Below are 26474 nucleotides of genomic sequence, written 5' to 3'. Positions count from 1 at the left end.
TTTATGACCATAGTACAAGCGTACCACTCCTCTTTCTGAGTTATGTATATTCGTCGTCATCATTATATCAGCAGTATGACGTCCACGGCTGAACATAGCCTTCTCCCAGTCCATCTACCTCGTTCTGTTGCAGACGAGTTTTGTCCAAAGTTTCCCGGGGAATTCACCAAATCATCGGTCCATCTCAAATTATATTAGTTTAAGTAACTACCTGACTCATCCAACCGGGAATCATGCTCAAAAAAGGCGCACCCCGGGCTCCTTTTTAGAAAGGTAAGGGTATAACCGGGAGGAACACCTTACTTACACCGGGAGGAAGAAGAAGACAGGTGTAGAGAATAAGATGATTTCGCAATATCTATACAAGGCCATTACGGAACTGTCATTTTATCCTTCCTTTGAGAGCTTTTGACTTTCTCTGTAATAAGCTGACTAATTTTACCTTTCAAATTTTCTCAGAATTCCCTATCAATTACCGAGTGATTGTTCTATTATAAATTAAAAATATTACATATGTGAAATTTATAAAATCCATACTAAACCTTTACATGCAATAACTTTTTATTCTTATGTCACTTGAAACGTGATAATATTTATGTTAAATAAACATGAGGTAAAGTTCATACGCATATAATGACGTCTTTATCCCTTACGGGGTAGACTGAATGAAAAGCCACGTTCAGCTGTATAAGAAAAGATGGAATTAAGATTCAAATTGGTTGCTAGCCATCGCCTAAAAAATAATTTCAAGTTTTTAGCCCTTCCTTATATTAACTTCTCCACGCGAAGAGATGTACACATAATTTTTTAATTCGCTTCCACACCAAATGGAAGCTTATGATATTAAAGTGGTATTCGAAATTTGTCTGAAATTTTAACATCTTACAATTTATGTATTCGCAGTTTCTGTACATTTTTTATTTTCATGTCATTTCCGATATTCCAAGATAGGAGTGCAAGTGACAGTTCGTGTGATTCCTACTGCTGTCAGAAACGTCAATTAGAGATGAAATATTTTTGCTTGCAATCGATTATTGTTATATTCAAATTTAGAAATATCAATTATATTGTAACTTAGCGATTAACATAGCGAACTACATTTTATAAATGAACATGTGCGTTTACAAACATTATTATGTCTACTGTTAAGAATTATTTCTTAGTTTTGGTTTTTTGTGTAAAGATACCTACCATTTTTACGTGATGAACCATGCATTCTTTTTTTTTTATTTGAAAGCCTTGTATGTCTGTTTTCCGGATAGTACATGCAAAGCTCGAATTATGCCAATTCTAACTCTTTTATTTGTATGTATCAGAAAACAAAAAGCGGAAAGGGAAAACCAGATTTTAGTTTGCTTGGTCTAAGATTTGATATAGCCACAAAGATGCGATCTCGGTTCCAAGAAACGAGAAATTGTTGATGACAGAAAGGCTCATCCTGAAAAGCGGTATTCCAAGTTAAAATCACCATGTCAATCGGAATTAAAATAATAGTCGATACAAAAAATTATATGTACTTAAAACTACACGTGTCAACAATTTTAATGTAATGACTGCTCTACGTTCATAATCAGATACCTACGCAAAACCTTTTCTACTGTTTAATTAATAAAACGTAGGAACATTGTATCAAAGAGGAAATTTAGCTTCAAACGAAACAAAATACATCATTAAAGTGTGGGATCTTCGTTGACAATGTTTAACAACTGTTATGAGGTATGAAAACGAGCCTGTAGCTTCACAAAGTGTGTGGGTGTTAAGTTTAATGCTGAATACATTAAACTAAGTCTCCTATTTTTGGCTGTAAAGGTTTATTTAGGTTTGGTGTAATATAGTTTGCAATCTGAGTTCAGGAAAGTTGCAGTATTCCTATTTTTGCACTAATATGAATGCGTTTAGTTATAAACCCGACATTTTTCTTGAAATTTTGAGTTAAGAAAAGGTTTTGTTGACGATCTAAATGTGGAGATGATCATATTTTTTTACCGAACAAACCAGGAACTAATCATACAGAGAGTAGGCTTCGACTTATTGCGTTTGCTTGTTTTGAATAAAAAGATATCACAGAACCGGGTCAGTCAGAATTTCCGATAGACATCACATATTTTTCCCGTACTGGGAATGTCATGAGACTCGAAGACCACATTTAGCCAAGATGGCATGAAGATAAAATTGAGTTTCCTAAACAAAGTGTCGCAAAGTTTATGAGCATTTTCTAAGATTGTGTTTTAGAATGTGCTCGGGAACAAATTTTGAAATCACTTTGAAATCGTATCCAACAGTTGACCAACACTAACCGTAGCTTTTATTGAATCACATTCATCCTTTTTATCTCAAATGGTCCACTTTTCCTTTTCTGAAAAAAACATTGGCTTTCACGCCTCTGCGCCCGTAAAACCCTCTGAATTCTGTTAAATGACGTCACTTTTGTTGATTTCTGAAACTCTTTTGTCGTTTTGATGGATATTTTTGAGGGAAATACGATTTCATTTTTAATCTTTGAAAAATGAGATGGTAGAGTATGTTCGGAATATCGGTATAAGTTCAAAAATTTATGCCTGATAAAGAAATCCTGTAAAATCAATCGACTTGTGGCTGGATCTTCATGTACTCATTATAACCGACCGAAATGCGTATTGAGTCATGCACAGCATCAGGTTTCGTTAAAATATTACCAATTGATGTCTCCAGCTATAAAATTCAATTAGTTGAATTTTGGTCCCTTTAGATTATTCTGTATATATTTTAATTGATATCCACTGTCGTAAAAGATGTTACAACTTAAAGTTATTTATGTGCAAGCTCCTTCCAATTATAAATTATGACCCAACAAGAAATCAACGGTGAATTTTTAAGAGAAGCTTACAAAAACAGCTGATATTGTGAAACTAAGCAGAAGATAAACAAAATTTGAGAAAGGCTTCATTAGCCCTTCAGTTGAATAGCCTGGAAATTTGTAAATAAAGCAAAATGGACAGAAGTTTCAAATATTCTAACTTAATTTATCGTTTAGCCAATAGGTCAAGTTGGATTTACAAATTTGTATTTTACTAATATAACGTTCAAGGTTTTAATGGAGTGGGGAATATTAAAATTTTATACTTAAGGAACAAAAATTTATCAATTTTAATTTGACATGATTCAAATTCAATTTCAATAAGAGACAGGAAGTTTTGTCACCAAAAAACTTAAGACTGATTTAAATAATATTTTCTTTTTTAAGTTCAAAAATCTCTGTTGTTAGCTCCATACATGCATGACTATTATAAACAGTTATGAATTATGACAACTTTTGCAATACTAACTCATTGGTTATAACGTGCATCCAAAACTACAAGACATCGGAAGCTAAAATTTGACAAAATAGTATATTTTTAGTAAAAAGTGAAAGAGAGAGTAAAAAAAAAGAGAGAATTTCCTAATATTTCTACGGAAATACAAATTTTCGTTTAATGCTGCGGGCAAAAGCTGTTTTCTAAATAAAGAAAAAGGAATGAAACTATCCAAAACAAAACATGAATAACATAACCAAGCAACCCTTGCCCCTGATAAAATACAAAGCCAGAAAAGCTATTTTCATCCCGTCTTACCCATAACTAACTAGTTATAGCAACAAAGCCGCGTTTAGTACAGAAGAAAGTAATTGAAGATGATACGTGATTGGACTATGAATGTTGTTGCGTAGATCTATAAAAAAGAATGATCACAGAAATAGACTTCTTGGATTGTCTGGTATAGAGGCCAAGGCAGGTATTCGAAATAAAAGGATTTCACGTATTACGTCCGCTATTACATATTCTTTTAAATCCAATGACTGTATTGTTAAAAAAAAAGTGCCGTGTTTCCCGGCACCAATACAAAAAAGAATAGGACCACTCCATCTCTGTACCATGGATGTCGTTAACGGCGACTAAGGGATAGGCTTATAAACCTGGGATTCTTTTTTAGGCGATGGGTTAGCAACCTGTCAATATTTGAGTCTCAATTCTATCATTAAGCTAAATGGCTGAACGTGGCCATTCAGTCTTTTCAAGACTGTTGGCTCTGTCTACCTCGCAAGGGATATGGACATATGTATGTACTGTTTTGTTATTTGTTATATTTCTTTATTATGTCCAATAATGAGTTTAAAGAACAAAGAATTTATTTGTGTTTATTAACTATTAATGTGATTAAAACAATATCTACAATATACTGGCTCATACCTTACGTTCGGTACCAAAATGTGTTAAGTTAAATTTTCTCTCTTTCTCTCTCCTATAAGATGAGGCTTCGCAAATAATATCACAGGAATCAGAAGCTAACAGAGAAACAAAAAATGAGTTTCATCATTCAGAGCATTCAATCCGATGATCCCAAAAAAATTGTCTCCTTTCATGTTTTTGTCAACAGATCGACAATGAGGCCTACGGTATCATTACTCATCATCAACCTCTACGCTCTCGTGCTGAGCGGCACCTCCTCATTAGGCGATGACAGGAGATACCTCGTAGCCTTCTTGGACCTGGTGGAGATGGAACATGAGGACCACTGCGAGAACCGAGCTGATGCCGCGTGGAAAGAACTAATTGGTGATCCGAAAGGCTTGTCTGCTAAGGTTGGTTATTTTATTAATAGTAATAAATAAATAAATATATATTTATTAATTTTAATATAAGTATAGCCGTAAGGTTCCCGGCTCCAATAAAAAAAAAGAATAGGACCACTCCATCTCTTTCCCATGGATGTCGTAAAAGGCGACTAAAGGATAGGCTTACAAACTTGGGATTCTTTTTTAGGCGACAGGCTAGCAACCTGTCACTTTTTGAATCTCAATTCTATCTCAGTTGGCTCTGTCTACCCCGTAAGGGATATAGACGTGATGATATGTATGTATGTATGTATGTATGTAAATAAATATATATACGGGACAAATTACACAGATTGAGTTAGCCTCGAAGTAAGTTCGAGACTTGTGTTACGAGATACTAACTCAACGATACTATATTTTATAATAAATACTTATATAGATAAACTTCCAAGACCCAGGTCAATAAGAGAAAGTTCGTTTCTCATCATGCCCTGGCTGGGATTCGAACCCGGGACCTCCGGTCACACAGACAAGCGCATTACCGCTGCGCCATAGAGGCCAAAACAAATACTTTTGCCTCTTTTTAAGTTTTTGTGTCATTGTTAAGCCTATCAGTATTTTCAAGACTGTTAGCTCTGTCTACCCCGCAAGGGATATAGACGTGATTATATGTATGTATTGTTAAACAAAACATAAAAAGGCGTTACAACAAGTGTAATCTTGTATTTTCACAGTGTTCTTTGTATTGTATAGCAGCACAAAAGATTCTTAAATATTGGGGACAACGAGAAATATTACAAATAGCTGTATTCATACGAAAAGTTTTCTTTGGGTCAAAACGTACATACAGTTTCTCGTATCTGCACTTTATTTTCTTCCGAACAAATATTTGTTTATTCGTTTTACGTGTTTTCACTATTTCTTCTTTCTAGTTTATCCTACTACTATTATAAAGGCGAAAGTTTGTATGGATGTATGGATGTTTGTTACTCTTTCACGCAAAAACTACTGAACCGATTACCATGAAATTTGGTATGTAGGTAGCTGAAGACCCAGAATAACACATAGGCTACTTTTTATCCCAGAGTTCCCGCGGGATTGATAGGGTTTCCATGCGGACGAAGTCGCGGGCGGCCTCTAGTGGAAATATAAAAAAATAACCTGATGGATATTTATAATGTCTGAACAGCAACAAATATGACTGCACGAAGCTTCACTCCCGGGCATTTCTTTGAAGTATTTTCCCCAAATTAAAATGAACTAAGGTTTAATCGTTATGTAAGACGTAAAGTATGATACATACTAAAAACAAATTTAACCAAAAATAATTCAGTTGTTTAAGCTTGTGTATTGATAGATATGTCAAAGTTATGTTTTACATACAGATGAAAGCTATAAATTGAATTTCTTCAGCTGGAAAAAGACAAAGCCTTCGGGATTCTCTCGCGGGAGCAGAAGAGGGACGTCGAACTGGCTCTAGACGGGTATTACATGGATCAGAGTGATCAGGTACTGAGGAGGAAGGTCCAGCTGTTGCTGCATCCAGGAGACACTCTACTGGAAACCGAGCAGTGGATTAGAGTAAGTTCCAATATAACTTTTATTATATTGATCGTAAGGCTTCCGAGTTTCGAAACTTAGAATAGAACCATTACTGTAAATTGGGACATTTTCACCTTGTGTGTGTGCCGTGCGGTTCTCGGCACTCGCAACCTGTCCCTTTTTGAATATCAATTCCATCTCACCTTACAACTGAACGTGGCGTGTCAGTCTTTCAAGTCTGCTGGCCCTGTCTACCCCAAGGTATAAAGACGTGATTATATGGATATGGCGGGATGGACTGAGATAAATTTTATTTCAAAAATTTATTGTTATATTTTTTGTTATAGCTCGTTACATTCGGAGATACGGCACTTCACAAACTAAGAATTGCCACTAATTATGATTGTGGTACAAGGACCAACTGCACTCTGAGAGGTAATAATGAATCTTTGTTATTTTTATCACAGGAATAGTAAATAGGGATTTAATGACGCTGTTTTCTCGTGGCCCCAGGATTTTGTCCAATTGATGGGCCACGGGGGGGGAATGTTTCTTTTAGTCCCATTCTGTCATATTTTGAGATTATATATATTTGAATAGAAGAGTCTTACTCGTTTATTCAAATATTGTGGATATAGTAAATTTCATACCTACGTTTGAAGTACAGTAACCGTCTTCTGCACTGACGTTTCTTTTAAGTAATTAATTTGACGTCAACCAATGTTGTGAAACCATAAGATATGACAATTATTAAATGAAATGAAGTGTCCCATAATAAGGAATAAAAAAATTTAATTTAAATTTTTAATTTGTTTCATACCCAAGGAATTTGTGTCTGGTAGAGTCGACCGTAAAATTCCTTTTAAAATACACACACCTAATAATAATATTAATATGTATTTATAAACGTTATGTAACACAAACTCTGAAAGCAGTTTTTATTTTTATCAATCATTTTTTACTAAACATACAATCCAACAATTAACCTTAAAACAGTTAATTCAAGCTGAAATAACAACGGAAAGATAAGGCGAACATTACCGCACTCTGTGGGAATTTACAAGTCATTACAAATTTCTTGAAGTACCCTCAACTTTTTAATAACTCCATACTTGACGAATGATCGTGTAAAAAGTTAATTTTTCATCTCTCGTAAGGCAATTTAGCATTTTCTCGAAGAAAAACAATCGTTGGAATTTCCTCGCTTAAAAAGTGTTGGTAACTGTCATTTGATACAACTTTTCAATGGGTCCGCAGATGGCGTCGTTTAGAAAATTACTTCCAAACTGATAGTTGGAATGGACGTTGAATAATAATATCTTAAAGGGGTTAATGTTAAGGTTCACTAACCCTTTTGGATTTAACAATATGATATAAATAATATATAAGGAAAAATAACACAGATTTCTGAGTGCTTACTCCGATGATATTAGCTCGAGTCAGTTTTTGGATATACGAGTGTATCTACGTACATATACGAGTATCAAATAATATTTTTATTTTAACTACTACTTAACCTATACAAGCCCTTAATCGTTGCACTACAAAGGCATAGGAAACATTTAAACAGATATTAAACACAGGTTATCGAATGTGATTTGTCCTTATACGAGTAGAAAGAAATTTAGTTTTCATACTATTTGTATTTAAGTTATTTATTTTTTTTTACTTTTAACAGAATTACAAAACAGTATAGCCAGAGAACAAGATGAAGAGACGTTACTTCGTATGAAGAGATCATGGGAGAAAAATCTACCTAGCGTCAACGAATATTTAGAACAGATTCTACCTCTTCTAAGAAATGCTTCAAAGGAAAACAGTAAGTCGAATTTTTTTAAACACCTTAAAGTTAAAGTTACTTTCAGAAAAAAATACAGTTGCTTTATTCATAACTTTATATTTTTTGTTACTTTTTAAGGCGAAAGAACTATTGAATGAAGTTGAATTGGATTCTTTGGTTATATGGCTTATACATCATTACACTGTTTCAATAAGTGACATTTTTTACCCTTAAGTATATAAAAGTTAAAGTTGCAACTGAGATTTTTTACAAAGATGAGAAAGAGAGAGATAAGTTATAAATGTTAAATTATGATTTGCATATTTACATACATACATATGGTCACGTCTATATCCCTTGCGGGTTAGACAGAGCCAACAGTCTTGAAAAGACTGAATGGCCACGTTCAGCTATTTGGCTTAATGATAGAATTGAGATTCAAAAAGTGACAGGTTGCTAGCCCATCGCCTGAAAAAGAATCCCAAGTTTGCAAGCCTATCCCTTAGTCGCCTTTTACGACATCCATGGGAAAGAGATGGAGTGGTCCTATTCTTTTTTGTATTGGTGCCGGGAACCACACGGCACTTGCATATTTCAATACAAAATTAAGTACACATTAATATGGAGTAATCCGAGGATAGTAATTATCTCACAAAACAGGCATTATGCATTGAACGCTTTAACCCTTTCAGCTAATGAACTTTTAACGACATTTTCATCGCAAAATTATAAAGTTTGTTATTCCGACTCAATTTTTAATGCAACTCAATGAAAATTATTATTAAAAATTTGCCTGTTAAAGGGACTGGTTTGATATGATTTACCAACAGAAAATTACAGATATCACACTGACATAAATGATTGAAACTTATCTTCAAATGTGACGAAAATACATTCACATATAAATCCCTACGCCACTTAAGAAAACTATTATCATCTTATCTTTTTTTCAGACTACAATGGTGTGGAGGAATACTGGGATTCCCTAGTGGAATACGAAGGCGGCATTCTGAAGGCGAGGGAACTATGGGACAATATCAAACCTTTGTATCTGAAGCTCCACAAATATATTGCATTGAGACTTAAAGGACAAGAAGCAGTTGGGGAGTCACTGCCTGTTCACTTATTGAGTAAGTAGCTATTACTTTCGTTTTATAGTTAATTGTCATAGTTTTATAAAAGAAGGAGCAATTTTGCAGCGGTCGTTTGATGTCATCAAGGTATTGTTGCATGGTAGACTTATTTATAATTTACATTATATCTGATGCTTATTGATTAATAATTTTTCGTTCTATTTGATTATTTGAAAAGACCAATTTAGTATCTAAACCAATTTAATGAGTAAACTTCTACCTTGACAACCTACGCAAAAGTTGAGATTCACTTGTGTAGGCTGAAGTATAGATTACTTAATAAACAACGTTCATAAGACCGATTAAAACTATCAAAATCATAACCTATTTTAAGTGGCAAAAATAAAGAAATAAGAAAAAATGTAGATATGTTACAAGCATCAATTGCGATGTCACACCCAACACATACTGTATCTATAGTCTTATATTTTACTGTTGGTAAAAATCTATTTGTGATAACATCAACCCACTGAAGTCTATCAGGCTTCTCTCAAAAAGCCACATAACAAGACAAAATAGATTTTTATATTCTACGTGAATGATACAATTTCAGACGTCACGTTTTCGGCCGCTTCACCGCTATACATATCTTGCTTCTGGATGTTATGGCCATAAAAATAGAGGCTAACTTAAAACAATTGAATTATTTTATAAAAACAAGGCGACGAAATTTAATCGAATATTTTCTTTTTGTAAGAAACATCTTAAACATGTCAATCGTCTCATGTAATATGCCCATAAGGCGAGGTAAAACATCGTTAGGAAACTTGCACATGAAGGCAACTATATCACAATCCAATATTAGGTTAGGGTAAACATAGACGCACTTTCGGTTTGGATGCAACATACAGACATATATACATTATAGTCACGTATATATATATCCCTTACGGGGTAGGTAGAACCAACAGTCTTGAAAATACTGAACGGCCAACGTTCAATTTTATGCCTTTATGATGGAATCGAGATCGAAAAGTGCTTAAGATTTCTTGATTATTTAGAATTCGTGGCCACACAGTAAGGCGATTTGCCAAAGGCGTAAAATATTTGGGGCATGATACTCTCGGGACACCTCCGAACGCTTTGTTGTTACAAAACTTCCCCAAGTCCCAACATAAGAACCTTAATATGGCGATAAAATCTCTTAAAAGATTGCCATCATAATAAATGATAGATTTTGGGATACGGCCTAGCACTCTAGGGGATTTTAATTTCTGTCATTTCTTCTGATATGGTGGTAATAGGTGGCAATTAAAGAAAATGGGTAAAAAAGACAATAATTATTAAGGATGAATAAAAATCTGCGGAGTAAATATTTGAAGTAGAGATTTTTAAGCTTCTCATTAATTAAATAATTCTTTCTCACATAAAATTTAAATTTACAGGATCACTGAATGGAGATAATTGGTCCAACATAATTGAAAGTTTACTCCCAAAACATCCGGGTATATATCAGAAAATCCATGCAAGTCTCCAGTTGAAGGTATGCCCGAATATTGAGTGAAAGATTTCATTTTAATTTGGCATGCATTTTGTAAAGCAAGCATTTAACAAACGAGACATTAATTTAACTACCTATTCTCCAAGTTTATTTAAAATATAGGATCATATATTCATATACATCTTTTCACTAATTAGCATAGTTAATAATTTGTGAAGTTTAAAAATTATAAAAAATCTGTACGGGAGAAATTACACATATTTATATTTTCACCATGTTTTCTTTCTAACAATTAAAATTTCTTTGTATAGGATCTAGGTGGCATCAAAGCATTCAAAGAAGCCGTAAAACTGATAAAAGATCTTGGCTTTGGAGACATAGAAACAGAATTGTGGACAGATTCTGTGTTCAACGGCACATGTCCTACAACCTTTATAGATTGGTGCAAACCTAACAAAATGAGAGTTATGACATGCAAAGACGTCAGCATTACGAATTACATTGACGCCCATGAAGCGGCAATGAAGATCAAATACAAAGAAATAACTGCATTACACAGCAATAACACGTATATTTTAAGAGAAGCGCCTCGTTACTCCGGTGAGTTTTGAAATTTAATGCGCATCGTTAAATCTTTTGTTGTTTTCATAGCGTTTTAATATTTATGGTGATTTTATTCTAGCGATTTACGAGGGCATACCCGGTTTCGTGTCGCTGTTGGCGTTGAATCCTCACGCTTTGGACAGAAGTGGACTGTTCCCGTTGAGAACTTTCAGTTACAATCCCAATCATCATAGGCTTGTGTTGCAACTGATTATGGCTTTAAGAGATTTACCAAAGTAAGTTTTCAATTATATCACAAAATGTTATCTCATCTTTTAATAAATGTAACTCTCAAGTCATTTCTTTATATGATTTTGTAATTTCTACTATTTTCGAATATATAAAAATTAACGCATACAACCAATAATTGTTTTTCTATGTACTGATGTTGGGACTGGGAAACTGGTTTCCCGACATTCCTAGTTCGAGAACCAGGGTTAAACATAACCTCTATGTAACAATGATTTTGCTTTTAAATATTTATTATTTTTTATCTAAATTGGTACAACTTTTTAAGTGAATAGAAACATACACTTCAGGATTTATATCAACAGAAATGGATTGATAATAATCGAATAAATCAATAACGAATATTTGTTTTCAGATTAAATTATTACTTGGCAGCAGACGAATGGAGATTAAAAGTTTTAATGGGATCAATAGCGCCGGCCAAAGTGGCGAGTAGCTGGGGCGAATTTCGTAAAAACTTCTCATTATTGGAGACATCTGACGTCGACATGCTTGGAGATCCTTACATACTCTTTAACAAGCCTTATATTGGGTAAGTTTTGGAATTTCAAAAAATGTTCTGTTCGCATGAATTTAAATAAAAATATTTAGGATCCTGTATATCATTTTTGACAATCTTTAAAACAATGATTAACAGGACAGTCTTAACTTTTACTGAGTTTGTTTCCGGTATCAGCAAAATTATTGATTTTGTTTGTCCTCGCCACTCTTCTAGTAGAGAAAGTCTTTCAGAATTTTAATGTAAACATTTATTTTTTTTTTTTCAGAAAATTTATGGGGCTTATCTTGAAATACCAAATCTATCAATCCTTTGCAGAAGAGCTCAGTTCAGATGAGTCTGATTTATTGCAACATGTCAATGAGACTAGTGACCGACTCAGGTATTTATTTTAGTTTTTTACACTCGTATGTTTAACTGATATGATATTGACATAGTAATGTTCCAAGATGACCCTAATACAAATCAGCTAACATCATGCTTAAAAAGCATCAAGATAGTATCAAAATCCAATATCCGTTGCCCTCTGACCCAGTTCAGTTATGATAAGACCGAGTTTGTATGGTTTGCTTAGGAACCGCTTTAATAGAGAGCAGTTTTTACCCCATTTTCTCAAATATGTAGATTATTACCATAATATAAGAAAATAATAATTGTTGCAGTGACACTATGGTGCAAGGATTTGGAAGTGATTGGTCGGCTATGGTAAGTGATATGCTCGCAAAACGAGAAAATGGACTGGAATATACTGGTCTAACTGATTATTATCGTCTTTTGGATGAGTATTTAGATAAACAATTGGACCCAACTGATGAAGAATTTGATGATTATAATGAACCTATTGAAGAAACTACGGAAAATAATGCCATACCCCCGCCTCCAGTAACAATTAAACCAACTATTCATGAGTTAGATATAATGCCACCCGATGAATCGGAAAATATTATCGATGTAGAAGATTCTCATTCAAAATATAGTGCAGAAACATCAACCGTTGGAGTTTTAGAAATCAAAAAACAACCACCTGTTGATGATACAAAGAATACTCAAGAAGCTTCATACAACACTTACTGGTGGATAGGAATCGCCGTGGCTTTGGTTATTATAATTATTATTATAGCAATAATTGCAAGAAAACGACATAACCACAGAAAACAGTTGGAAAAACAAAGAAGGGAAAACACGCGTGCCTGATTTGAAGAATATCGGTTCTAGAAGCGGAACCGATATTATCCTTTGAGACAGAACTCTAGTGAAACTGTGCCAATGCTATGTGTTTCTGAGAGGATGTGATTAAGTGTTCATCTTACTTTCTTTATGTACTCCAGATATGTTAGGCTATGTGTTTTCTTCGCATGTTTATTTATTAATTTTTACACTGTGGTGCTCATTACCGGTTTGTTTATCACGTAGCTATTTTACTCTTTATATCCCTTTTTATAACTTCTTTTTGAACTGTAAGATACTAGATAGAGGAGATTGAATAAATATTTTTGTACATATCAGACTTGAAAAATAGATTATAAAGATTGTTACCGACAGTGTCTATAATAGTTGTACAATGTACATTATAGTTAGATTTAATATGCGGTGCCTTAAGCGTTTCAATTTGTATTAAGTAAGATACATTATCAGGCTTACAAATAAAACTCGAAAATATGAATTTATTATAATCTTGTTGTATAAAACACAGATGGCACTAATATATCTATCGTGAATGTTGAAATTTTATTTAAAAAATTAATACATTTACTTGTAGGATTTTTTTAATTATTTCTCACTTTGAAATTGTTTTTTGCAAATGTACCTACGTCGTATACGTTTGAGTAATGTGTTTACTTTTGTTATCGTATCATACTTCAAGTCGTATTTTTAAGCCTGATTTAACGAAATAAAAATGTATAAAAATACTTTAATATGTAATTTTATAAAATCTCTATTTACTCTGCTCTGTGTTATATTTCAGACCAATTTTGAGGCATTTAGTTTGTCTAACGTTGTGTTGTTGAGCATAGTTATTAGTAATGTTTCTAATGTATCACAATAACCAAATATAGAATTAATGTTTTATTTTGATCTACATGTTTATTTCATAATGAAATTTGTTGTTATTTTAATGGATTTAAGTTTTACAGTCAGTAAAGCATGTCTTAGCAAAAATTGTGTCAGAATTTGAGAAAAATATAAATGTTTAAAACATTTTTTGTATTTTTATTAGATACTTATAACATGACGAACATTTATTAATTCTTTAAACTAATCAAATCATAAGCCTGAATGTTGCGAACTCAAAAACAAAGATAATCTATGACGTCCTAATTTTTATTCAAAAGATTTAAGTGTATGTAATTATAATATAACGTTTACAGAAAATCACTATCAATATTTGTAAACATGCTTACTAAGCAAAGCATTTAAATAATAAAACTATAATAAGCTGTAGTTAGCAATATCTGCAATGCAGTCTTGCTCGTTTTCTGCCGAGAACAATTTAAGTTAAACAACCGCTTTGGGACACATGTTTGTTAGTGAAAAGATAAAGATTTTTGCTTAATTCTGCCTTAAATTTTCCTTCACATAATGACTTTTATATTCTGAGCTTTACAATTACGGGAATCGTTTCAGCGAATGAAATGTTGCGGTTGACGCCATAATGTGTATTTCAAATTAAAAATATCTAAACATTACCACATCAGTAGTTTTCATATTATATGTAATTCGTTCTACGAATTTAATAACAATTCCATTTGTACAGCTGAAAGTGGCCTATCAGTCTTTTCAAGACTGTTGACTCTGTCTACCCCGCAAAGGATATAGTCGTGATTATATGTATGTGCTATCACATCTATAGCTTCTCAATGTCATGATCTCAATATGACGGCTAAGGTTTCATGCCCATTCATGTCCGTCACTGCCCCTTTAAAACACACACTTCACAAAGAGTAAAATCCACCACAATCTTGACGTGATTGTTGAAAACTTGGGTCAAAATAAATGTCGTAAGTGTAACAGTTGTCACGTTCTATTTTTACCAAACTCATCTGTAGTGTATGAAGACAAACTGAATCATCAATCACAAGTACGATCAAAGTTGAACTAATCTATTTACTGAACTAATATTTGCCCTACAAAACGAACTGCTATTCAGTCGGGATGTTTGTACACCGGTGAATGGTTCCTCTCCATATGTTCCTGTCACCTTTCATTTTTTCACATTCTGTAGCCAAATGTGATGTAGCTAAACGTTGATGTATTTTTATTTGTTGATTATGATTGAATGTTACTTGATTTTGACCCTGTTTTACTTTAAAACTGTTGATCTTGTGCGAAAGTAAGTTTGTTTGTTACCTTTTCACAATTTAACACTTCATGAAATTTTACATACATATACAAGCTTTTTAAATTATAATTTTGTTGAAATATGTCCATTTACGAATAAATAGGAAACAACAATGATAACAAATATGTTGTTAAACCGTGTGGTTCCCAGCACAAACATAAAAAGAATAGGATCACTCCATATCTTTCCCATGGATGTCGTAAAATGTGACTAAGGGATATGCTTATAAACTTTGGATTCTTCATCATGGCGATGGGCTAGCAACCTGTCACTATTTGAATCTCAATTCTAACATTAAGCCAAACAGCTAAACGTGGCCTATCAGTTTTTCAAGAATGTTGGCTCTGTCAACCCCGCAAGGGATACAGACGTGACTATATGTATGTATGTATATACATAGTTAAAACGAAACGAGATAAAAGCAAGTGGAAATATTTTACACAGACAAAAAATTCGAACAAAGAATTGCGAAAACTCAACAAGCCGTTGTTTTTATGCGGTCAGCGTAAAGGGCGTGTAAAGAAATAATAACTTTTGTTTTACACTCGGCGCGGCGTGGCGCAGATCAAACAGCGAACAAAGGTAAGGTTTTGATAGGTAAATTCTTTTTTTAATGTAGTTCCTTGTTTATTTTTTATTTCTAATTAATTGGGTTACTTATAACCACCGTTCCAACTGTGAAAAGCTCGGGTATTAACAGGCAGGTTTCTTGACCGCAAGATGTTTCAAACATTTCTCAACAAGAAAGGCAGTAAAATCAGTGAATGGAACACTTAACCTAAGTCTAGGATCATTACCCAATTTCTCTGCATAAAAACTTAACGTCTAAACTGATTCGACAATTTTATCCTAAGATAGATAGATAGATAAAAGCTTTATTCACCATCACAATACATTAGTTGGACACATACATAATTAACAGTAATAAACAATGTGAATGTGCAATGTGCATGAATGTACCACAAACAATGATGGACAGTGAAAAGGTCCTGACTCAGCATAATGTCGCAGGTGTAGGCACCGCGACGCTGATGATTCTGCCAGAACCTTAGATGAGCTCAGCGAAGCCACACGAAGAGGAGATAAATGTACCAGTTATAGGGCGAGTGTCCAGTAAAGTTTGTTAATGGCTCAGCAAAAAAGAAATAAATAAGTGCGAATGTAATAAATATTTTCATTTACTGTTGCTTATTACTTAAGTGTTAAAAAAGTGCTAAAAATCAAGGCTTCTGAATAACTGCATTCAAACAAACAAACCAACAATAATAGATTAGTAAAATTTATAACCAAAATAAAGCCTCTTTAGTTATAATAATGAAATAACTTTCATGAACAAAAACACTTAACTTCTATATAAATTTGTTTTATTCTCATGGGCTAGCATGATGTTTACAAAAAGGGGCCAAATGCGACCGTTTTGTCGTATCTAATGATACCATAAATTTATATAGGCCCAACCGGGCGAACTAAGGCCGAAAGCATTCTAAGCTCTATTGTAATAAATAATTTAGGAAAAAATAGCATTAAAGATTTTTCGGTAGATTTATATACAGAGATATCAATGAAAAAGATAGATTTTAATGTTAAATGATTTTTGTGCCAATTTTTTTTTGTATACTACGTGAAATATTGTTTTTAATCGCCAAATATTTAACAAAATTTATGTGGTTTTTTTCAAAATGTTTTTTTTTAATTGCAATTTTTCCGAAGTCAAGGGTACTATTAATTTTCATTACTTTGGGGATTGTATGTTTTAATTATTATCTTAGTGATAAATGATCTAAATAATTTCTATTTCTGTTCACAAAGCTTTTACTAAATTCACACTTCATGGGAAGACATTACGATGAGCTGCCTAACTTATTCTGGGACCTCGCCAGCACTGCACTCCAATGGCGACGCGTCATCTTTACAATGTCTATTGAACTTATCTCCGAAGAGAATCTTGGAGAACTGAACTTATTGTTACTGATGGATGGTCAGGCCAGATAAAACACCAATCTGCGGTTCAAAAATCACTTTATTTTGTATAAAATAGACTGAGCAAATAATTAAAAGTAACGCAGAGAAAACATTTAGGCGCGCTTGATTCTTTGCGCGCGGATTAAGACAAGAGTTCCAATTTTAAAGCGAGCGTATGTCGTCTTAAACAGTTTACTTTATTTTATCCAAACTATAGACAATATTGTGCGCCATGCTCTTAAAAAGTAACAAATATTTTAATAAACCTAACAATAGGTATATATTGTACTACCTAAAATAATAATAACATATATTTACAAAAGAAGACTGAAGTGAACGCGTCGTTAATACTTATACTGCCTTAGATACTACTTCGAAAAATTTAGGGTAAAAAAAGGAATTTTCCCACTCGATAGATGGCACTTAAGGTAGAAAAACGTATCTGTGGGGATAGTAAGATACTTATACTAAACCACTACTAATCAGATACTAACAAATAATATTCGAGTTAAAAGGACAAGACTTAGAGAGTGCATAATTGCGAAAGTCCACCTTGGTACCAATTTTATATTTCTTTGATACAAAAATAAAAGACGTATTTTCAAAAAGACGTACGTATAATATAGCATTAAATAAATAAATTCTCGAAAGTCCCGAGCTCGGAATAAATGATACGGATACTATTATATTTTTCTCTATCCAAAGCAAAAATAAAAAACACGGGCGAACTCAAATAAATTAATTTTTCGCTTTTATCAATTCAGCCAACTCATGGAGGAAATGGAAACCGATCAATCAGTGAACTTTTTTGATCCGTAAAAGTTTAAAATAACGATCAAAATACTTGTACGAGTTATATGTACAGGTCCAAATTTGTGAATTGTTATTTATTTTGTGTTCGGAAGCAAAATTTTGTTTTTATTGTTACTGCAAATAATGGAGGAAGTGTAAATTTAAGTTTTATGATTTAACACCTTTTAATTTCTTTCACCAACGAATTTTCTCATAACAAACAAACGAAATGGCTAAGTGTACTTTATACACTAATATGAATACTATTTATCTGATAAATTAAATATTTAATAGAAATAGTGTCAAATCTTCAGGGAATATAAATTTTATCGACATTTCTTAAATAAACTCATCTATCCACCATTATTACGGTAATAGTTTGTATGTACCCTTGGGATTTAAAATATTCGTACCTCTTCCGTTTCCTGTAATTTCAGTTAACCTTATTTAATATTAACCAACCTCCTGTCATGTTTACTACTGTTTAGGGCATTTCATTATATGTATAATGTTGTAACTGAACACGTGTATTTGTGGTCATCGGATGGATGATATAAATACATTTTAATATGGTTTATATCAGAAAATTATTTTCATTATATTAAATTCAGATAAAGAATCAATTATTATGTCATTTCCTGTTTTTATTATGTTTAATTTTACTTATTTTTAGTTTATTTAAATTAATTTGTAAAGATATAATTTAAAAAAAGTAAAATAATAAAATTGCAAGTCTAAATAAGATAAATATGTATTTACTATATTGTTAAACTGATAACTGCAATAAAACAAAAATAAGGATTTGATTTAGTAATGATTAACCAAAACATAAGAGTTATTCCGGTCAGATCCCCAAAATATGATATCCTCAAAACATATTTCAGTTGCACAGAGACTTATAATGTGATATGAATATTTTTGAGTTAAAACGACAAACTTTTACACAAATCGACCCATTTAGTAAGAAATAGCAATACGTTTGAAAGAAAACATTTCACTGATTTTCATTTTTCACCTCTGACGGAGGAAGATGGGTGTTATATTAATAGTATTCGCAACATAGGATAATAGAATATAAATAGAATGGAATAACTTAGGATGGGTAATTCCAAACCGATTCGCGGTTTGAAATTACCCATCCTAAGTTATTTTAAAAACACAAACGGCCGGTTATTATGTCAAATGTTTATATTTCATCAACAATATTGTTTCAATAAATTTTAGTGGTCATAAAACTGAAGACGCTGTGGATTAATATGGCATAGGGGGCAACTGGAAAAATGCACAGATGAAAAAAAGAGATATGGTTTGGATAAAATTTCTTATAAACATACGCATCAAGGGATAGGCTTATAAACTTGGAGTTCTTCTTTTAGGCGATGGGCTAGCAACCTGTCACTATTTGAATCTCAATTCTATCTTAAAGCCAAATAGCTGAACGTGGCCTATCAGTCTTTTCAAGGCTGTTGGCACTGTCTACCCCGCAAGGGACATAGACGTGATTATATGTATGAATCAAATCTCATGGTCACTAAGACAGCCGAAGACAGCTATGTTAAGTTGAAAGCTTGCCCTGGATGGTAACCATAGCAACGGCTATAGAGAAGGCGGAAGGGTCTGCGGGATTATTAATGTGGAGGCCTCAAGAGTGCTTGAATGGACCCGTGTGAAGGAGACTGCGTTTATCTCGCTAGTATTAAATGACTGGACATACGTTTGTACAAACATAATTATAAACTGTGTGTTTCTGGTGTATATTTTTATCAAAACTTACCTATTAACTTGTAATAAAAATATATTATAAACAGAGCCACTTTACTCACTGTGGGTTCTATAACAATAGAAATGAGAACATCAATAAATAATATAACACTTATTATGTCAATCGCTCACACGACATGACAATTATTAACATATAACACATAAAACGGATATTTTTGTGAATTTTTACGGCATCGGGATTTTAAATTTAAATTACAATAACTAGACAGAGCCTTAAAAAATATTATTTTAAATATTTCGCAATTATTTCGATCTTCATTACGTTAAAAACTTCAAATAAATATTATTCAGTCACAAAACAATAATCGTCCCATTGATGTTTTTAATAGCAAAGTTTCGAAACTATAATCAGATTATACACAGTAACGTAGGCGGTAACTAAAATGGGTTAAATAAAGGTGAAAGTTAACCAAGGATTACAAATACCCTTTCCAAACAAAAGCAAAAACTAATGAGGAACTTGAAGCCGAACCCGGGGGTATCAAGACATGTCGTGTAAGTGTTGGTTCCTTAATCAAACCTGAGGATTACTATGGGATACGCGATGGGATTTGAACCTTGGAATGAGGCTTAAAGCTTTTGAGTCTAATACTTATAAACATACCGTCTACTATGAGCTAGAATGACCTCAATCGACCTACTATTTGGTACTTATTTTTTTTTCCAAAATTAACTGAGGATGTTGCCACTGTTAACTAGACCAAGAAGGTCAAACAGTTTCTATACAATTTTCCAAAAGATTCGAAGTCACCGGACCGTATCTTTTGTGGTCACCCTTCGAGGTAATGTAATTTTCTACCTGTACTGAAAATCGGTTTGTTGCTCCTAACGATGTATTGGGTGCCTACTGCCATTCAATTTTCAGGTAAAAGTCACTTAAAGGGATTTATAAGAAGACCTTTTGGAAGGGTTGTGGTAAGAAGGATGTGTGATGTAAAGTTTTAATTGTATATATTTTCAATTTTTAGTTATTAGTTAGTGTTAAATAACTGTTAAGGTTTTCGAATAAAAAGTGTGATCCGTGTGGAGGTATACCTAGGTTGAAATCCTGACGCGGTCATGTACCAATGACTCTAATCAGAGTATTGTACCTACATTAGTTTGATTGCTAACCGGCGCTTTTACGGTGACAAAAAACATCTTGATGACCACATGCATATTCAGATAACTAAATCGTGCAATCATGATACAATATAGATCATGATTCTCTGCAAAGGTTGCGAAAGTTTGACAGGAGTCCCTTCGTATGAAACCTAATTTATCCAATCCAGAATGATGGTTATAGGGCCACCTCGAGAGGTGAGAATGCAATGGAGACTAACGCTAGATGAATGATAGAATTGAAAATTATAATTATTCTCATTTTAAAATATTGAACCTTTTTATATTTAATATGATTTAGTCAGCGGATTAACTTTCGCGGTTTGAAATTAAATCACGTACCTAATAAAATATGTTCAATGTTTATTTATTACCCATTTTACTCATATTAATTAACGAAATTGTGGTTACATGAATGGATTTATTACAAAATCGTTCTAAAAACTAATCATCTCACTATAACTATAATTTAGATTGTGGATTGTGTTTCTAACCACAATTCATATTCCATGCTTTTAAATCATATTTAATTAAATTTAATCAATACAATTCATTTTAGTAACGTAGTGATAGAACTAAAATATTCAATATACCTTTTCTAATTCTTATTTAGATAAAATGTGGCTCATCCATTCTAAAATATCGTCGTATTAGGCATTTGACGGATGTGGCAACTGCTAAGCTAGTATATTTTAGTTATTTTCATAGTTTAATGTCATATGGTCTACTGCTTTGGGGATCAGCAACAGACATACAAACTATTTTCATTTTACAAAAAAGGGCAATTCGATATATCTACGGTCTTAAACAAAGAGATTCCCTTAGAGATTTTTTCAAAAACCTAAATATTTTAACTTTGCCCTCCCAATACATATTCGATAACATCATGCATGTTAGGAAAAACTTAGACTCTTTCAAAAAAGTAGGTGAATGTACTAGTAGATCACTGCGGAACAATTACAAGTTGTCGATCCCAGCACATCGGCTGGCTAAGGTAGGGAAATCATTTCTGATTAATTGTATAAGATTTTATAATAAATTACCAAAAAGTGTTCTTGAAATGAATGATAGAAAATTCAAACAGTATATTAAAGTTGAGCTTTGTAGAAAAGCCTATTACAGCACGGATGATTATATTAATGATAAACATGTGTGGCCCGAGCTGGACATAATGGCCTCTTAAATGCTTGTGTATTTTTGACATGATCTTGACATAATTTGTACAGTATGTACATATTTTATTTTATATTTATTTTATTTGACGAAATATTCGTATTGACATAATCAGTTCTACATTCATACATGTTTTTTAATGTAGACAATGTGCATTCGTCCACGATTTAGATTTAAGAGATCTATATTTGTAAATTGACGTCCTATGAAAATGCTGCAGTGTAGTTTGTTCCGCCGCTTCTTCTACACATGCGCTTTGGAAGCGGTAGTAGTTATAATTAGATTTAAGTTATGTGACGTCAATAAGTGATACCTTGTATCCAATTTTGAAAATAAATCTATTCTATTCTATTCTATTCTAATAAATAATAACATATCAGGAATAAACTATTTATTTGAATAACTTACTGCTTATAAGAATTATTAAATTATTTTGGCTTTACACAAGTCACTAGTAATTTTCGCTTTTCAATAATTTTTTTCTACTACAAACAACTTTAACCTTTAATTTTTTCTTTTATTTTACATCTTTTGTCGATAAAATATTTCCTAAAAAAGTACAAGAAATACCGAAGGTAAATTTAATTTTGAAAATATTTTATTGAAAACTTATTTTTTCTTACGAGTATTAACGTGTTTGATCTAAAAATCCTTTTTGTTATAGAAGAAATCATCCCTAGTTAATATGGAAAATTAAAGAGTAAAAAGACCTAACTATCGAATTAAATTTAAGCCGAAAACCGTATAAACTATCGCTAAACGGGTATTAGCCCAAACAAATTACGTGAAAACAGTGTAGGATTACAAAGGGCAAACGCCATAGACGAATATTTAAATAGACATTGACAAATTTCCCCCTTTTTTGAAATGACCTGCTATTTAACATTAATTTATAAATGAAAATAAATTTATATAAAACGATGCCTACATTAGTAGAGAAATAATTAATATCTTGATAGAGTTATGAATAAATTAACTTTTCGAAATCAAAACCAAACCTTCCAAGTGATTCATTCAGCCTGATTTTATGCTAAGCTAAGCTCAAATAATGTCTCTTCACTCCACTTTTTCCACACTAATGAATAGTGTGGAGGAAATGGTGTTAGAACAGATTTGCAGGAGTAACCAATCACTTTTTTCAGAAAATTCCCACGCTTGCGAAGCCCCCGAGCGAGAGAGAGATAGTCTTCTACTAGTATTCTACAAATTAAAATGCTGAACTAAATTGACATTAGATAAGCAGTTACTTAGATATATTTATTTACTGATCTCTGCCTTTACTCCCAACAGGAATCTTCTTATTAATGATGCATCTATTTGTATTTCATCTATGTTACAATCCAATTGAAAGTACATTCAGAGTTAACGTTAATATGGAATTCAGCTTGAAGTTTCAAATTACTCGACCTTTTGTTGGCAAAAGGCCGTTTTGTTGGGTAATTAATACTGTCTTTAGGGTATTTGATATCATGAATAGATGTTGGCGTAATACCATACGTTCTAAACTTTTCACTATTCCAATCTCTCTCTCTCTCATCTCGATGCTATAATTACGGCAGCTCAGTGACCTTCCAACCTTATGACTTAGCTCTGTCTATCCTGTATCCATATGACGCGAGTGTGTGTATATTAAACCTAAGTATAAACATATTATTCTCCCAACTTTATAAAGTGTTTTCATCCTCCGATTACATCCATAGCTGTATTGTTTTAGAACCCGGGGTCCATACTTGTCGTAAACATAATGTGGTGTGTATACATACATAAAATCACCCCGCTCTTCCGAATGGGTAGGCAGAGACTAAATCGTTTTTTTACTTGCCACGATCTAGCAAACGAACTCGTCGGTCACTTGACCTGATCTTTTTCCAAAACGTCCCCGTTAATATGATGCAACCCGCGATTAAATTATTTTCAATTATGCAAATAAATAAACACGACGTTGTTATTAATAGTAACTTATTAAAAATTATTTTGTAATTCCGACTCGAGTGAATCCCTGGCCAATAGTTAGTTATAGATAAATACCATAAGTAGTCTCGTTCTTAGATAATAAAGTATCCACTTTACTTTGAGAACCTTAATAGCTTCTTTAACTTTAATAAGTTTCCTGCTGTTACCAATATCTTTACAAATAGATTAAAGTGCTTGTTCATTTCAAGCACATCGGAACTTTGATGTTTTAAAAGCACTATTTATTTAAGTTGCCTTACTTCGCAACTTTGTTTTCTTTGTAAAAATTGTAGGTGTACTTTTTAACTGTTACTATGGTGTTTTTTATGTAAGGCTTTTATTATACGGCGAAGTAAAATATTGGTTTAAAAAATGCACAATCAGCACATATAGGTAACTGGAATAAGAATTCAATATGGGTAGTATTAAATTAACCCTGCAAAATCAATCCGATTGGAGTCGCTTCGTGACAAAACCTGACTTACTCCAACTACTCGTTGGCACCACAATCTGACCTTGGGTTTCTTTTTAGAGAGGTAAGGAGGCTACATTACCTAATTTTATAGATTTATATTTTAGTGACTAAAATGGCATATCGACTTTTTATATCACAAACAAACAATTCCATTCAAACATTAACATTAGTCACGAGGGAAAGCCGCGGGTAAAGACGAGTGAATTAATACCAACCCAATTTTCAAGTTCAAGCATTCAATTTCATTCCTCTTCCGAGATTGTTTTTCTTTTCCATTATTGCCATATTATAACGATGACTTAAAATAAGAGGGCCATTGTTGTGAAAGTTTGACGTGACGTTTCTCGCTGTAATATTGCCTACGCCTGCAGGCTATTTCCCAAGTTATAATTACTCCAACGACACAAAAGGCGATACCGAACGTATAATTTGGAAACAATATTACAAAGTACAGGTTTCGATAACCAACTGACTTATTTGAAGTTTCGATAATGAGGTTTGCTCGTGCTGGAACCGAATAAATAAATATGGAAAATATTTAAGTTATTATTATATTAACGTAAATTATCTACGTTTTACACAAACACGATGTGATTTATTTGTATAGTGTTTATATGACGAAAATGCCATTTTGGAACAAATATTAATATACTAGCTTTTGCCCGCGGCTTCGCCTGCGTTAATTTCGCTTCCATAAAAAGATTGCTTAGATTAAGAGCCTTGCATTGACATAAACTAATATTATGCAAAAAAATAGATGTGCCTACGTGGCTGCGTGTTTGAGGATGCTATTCAATCATGCAAATTCAACTGGATAGATTTTGATGAAACTTACGTACACGGGAAGAATAATGACTGGAATAGAACATAATTTATTTTTCCTACAAAGGCAAAGTCCCGGGGGCGCAGCTGTTAAAAAACTAATAAATTCTAAAGACAAAAAAAGGTAAGTATAATAATGTAAAGTTAAAGTATCTCTTTGTATACAACATTTGCTGTCTTGCCCATAATATAATATAGATAAACTGCCATAGCTGGTGACCCGCCAGCAAGCGACGTAGTTGTCCGTGTGAGAAGCAATTCGTCCTGAGGTCGACTCCGGCTGCTCCAAGACTTTGCGATTTGTTAATTGTCATCGCGAAACATATAGCCACTGGAAACTGTACACGCTTAAATTGAAATGGAAAGTTGTTGGGAATGAGGGGAATGCGCGGTATAAAAACAGTTTCACCAGCTGCACAACCAGTAAGAATTTTAGCTTCTATAATATTGTTCTGAAGCGACACCACTTTAAGGCGAGTGCCATTACAACGTTTCGGCGGCGTTAAGTTGGAATGCCTACTTTTAGTGCAATTGTATGCGCGGGCAGTCCAGATGCCGAAAGTGAATTAAGGAACTCTACCGGATAAGTTGTAGCATCGGTACTATCTAAAACTGTATTTATGGATTGGTATATAATTTTTTTCCAAAATACTTAAATTATTAGCAGCTGGTTGCTCATTTTTGGGTGTTAGGATTGCTCGCTCGCATATCCAAGAATCCTCGTGATGAATTATTTGAGATAGGTCTCCATAAACGAAATGGATAAGTTCCTCCACCGAAGTGACTACTTGACAGAGGTTCTCTGGCAGAGTCACCAATCCGTTCGATTCAGGCAACGTACCATTACCGATTTTTAATAACACATTTGAGAATTCTTGCGCTCGAGGGTTACCACCTAACGTATTACGTGTTAGACTTAATTTCCTAACCTGAGGCCAGAGTATGGATCGTTTGAGACATGCGCTTACTTCATCAGCTCTAGTACCTCGGCTCTGGCGGAAATCACCACAAAATAATACAGTGGTACCACCCATAATGCGATTCCCTGTTATTTTCTCCAAATAAGTAAATGTCTTAACCATGGAAACTAAATCAATGAAAAACGAATTTTTAATTAATTAAAAAATTTGCCAGCGGCTACAATCGCGTTATTTCTTAAATTCTCATGTGGCGCCATCTCGTATCGGGTGGTCAAAAAATAAATATCTAAACCACGGGAACTAAATCAATGGTGAAACGGTAAGTACTGACGTTGCT

At 33.2% G+C, this 26474-nt stretch overlaps 1 protein-coding gene across 2 annotated transcripts in view; it reads left to right on the top strand.

Moving 5' to 3' along the window:
- The window catches only part of LOC106137451 (angiotensin-converting enzyme-like), a 140719-nt gene extending 126348 nt beyond the window's left edge, over nt 1-14371 (top strand). For both annotated transcript variants that reach the window (XM_060946171.1, XM_060946170.1), the window contains 11 exons: nt 4393-4597; nt 5984-6151; nt 6460-6547; nt 7791-7931; nt 8846-9022; nt 10411-10508; nt 10778-11066; nt 11149-11305; nt 11674-11850; nt 12086-12199; nt 12480-14371. In XM_060946171.1, coding sequence (XP_060802154.1) covers nt 4400-4597; nt 5984-6151; nt 6460-6547; nt 7791-7931; nt 8846-9022; nt 10411-10508; nt 10778-11066; nt 11149-11305; nt 11674-11850; nt 12086-12199; nt 12480-13011 — 2139 coding nt within the window. In that variant the 5' untranslated portion in view covers nt 4393-4399 and the 3' untranslated portion in view covers nt 13012-14371. The remainder of the gene's footprint in view (nt 1-4392; nt 4598-5983; nt 6152-6459; nt 6548-7790; nt 7932-8845; nt 9023-10410; nt 10509-10777; nt 11067-11148; nt 11306-11673; nt 11851-12085; nt 12200-12479) is intronic.
- Nucleotides 14372-26474: the final 12103 nt, after the last annotated feature.

This window comes from Amyelois transitella, chromosome 10, assembly GCF_032362555.1.
Source record: "Amyelois transitella isolate CPQ chromosome 10, ilAmyTran1.1, whole genome shotgun sequence".
Classification (NCBI taxonomy): Eukaryota; Metazoa; Arthropoda; class Insecta; order Lepidoptera; family Pyralidae; genus Amyelois; species Amyelois transitella.
The sequence above is the reverse complement of the archived record's forward strand: the minus strand, read 5'-3'. Positions and strand labels throughout refer to the sequence as shown.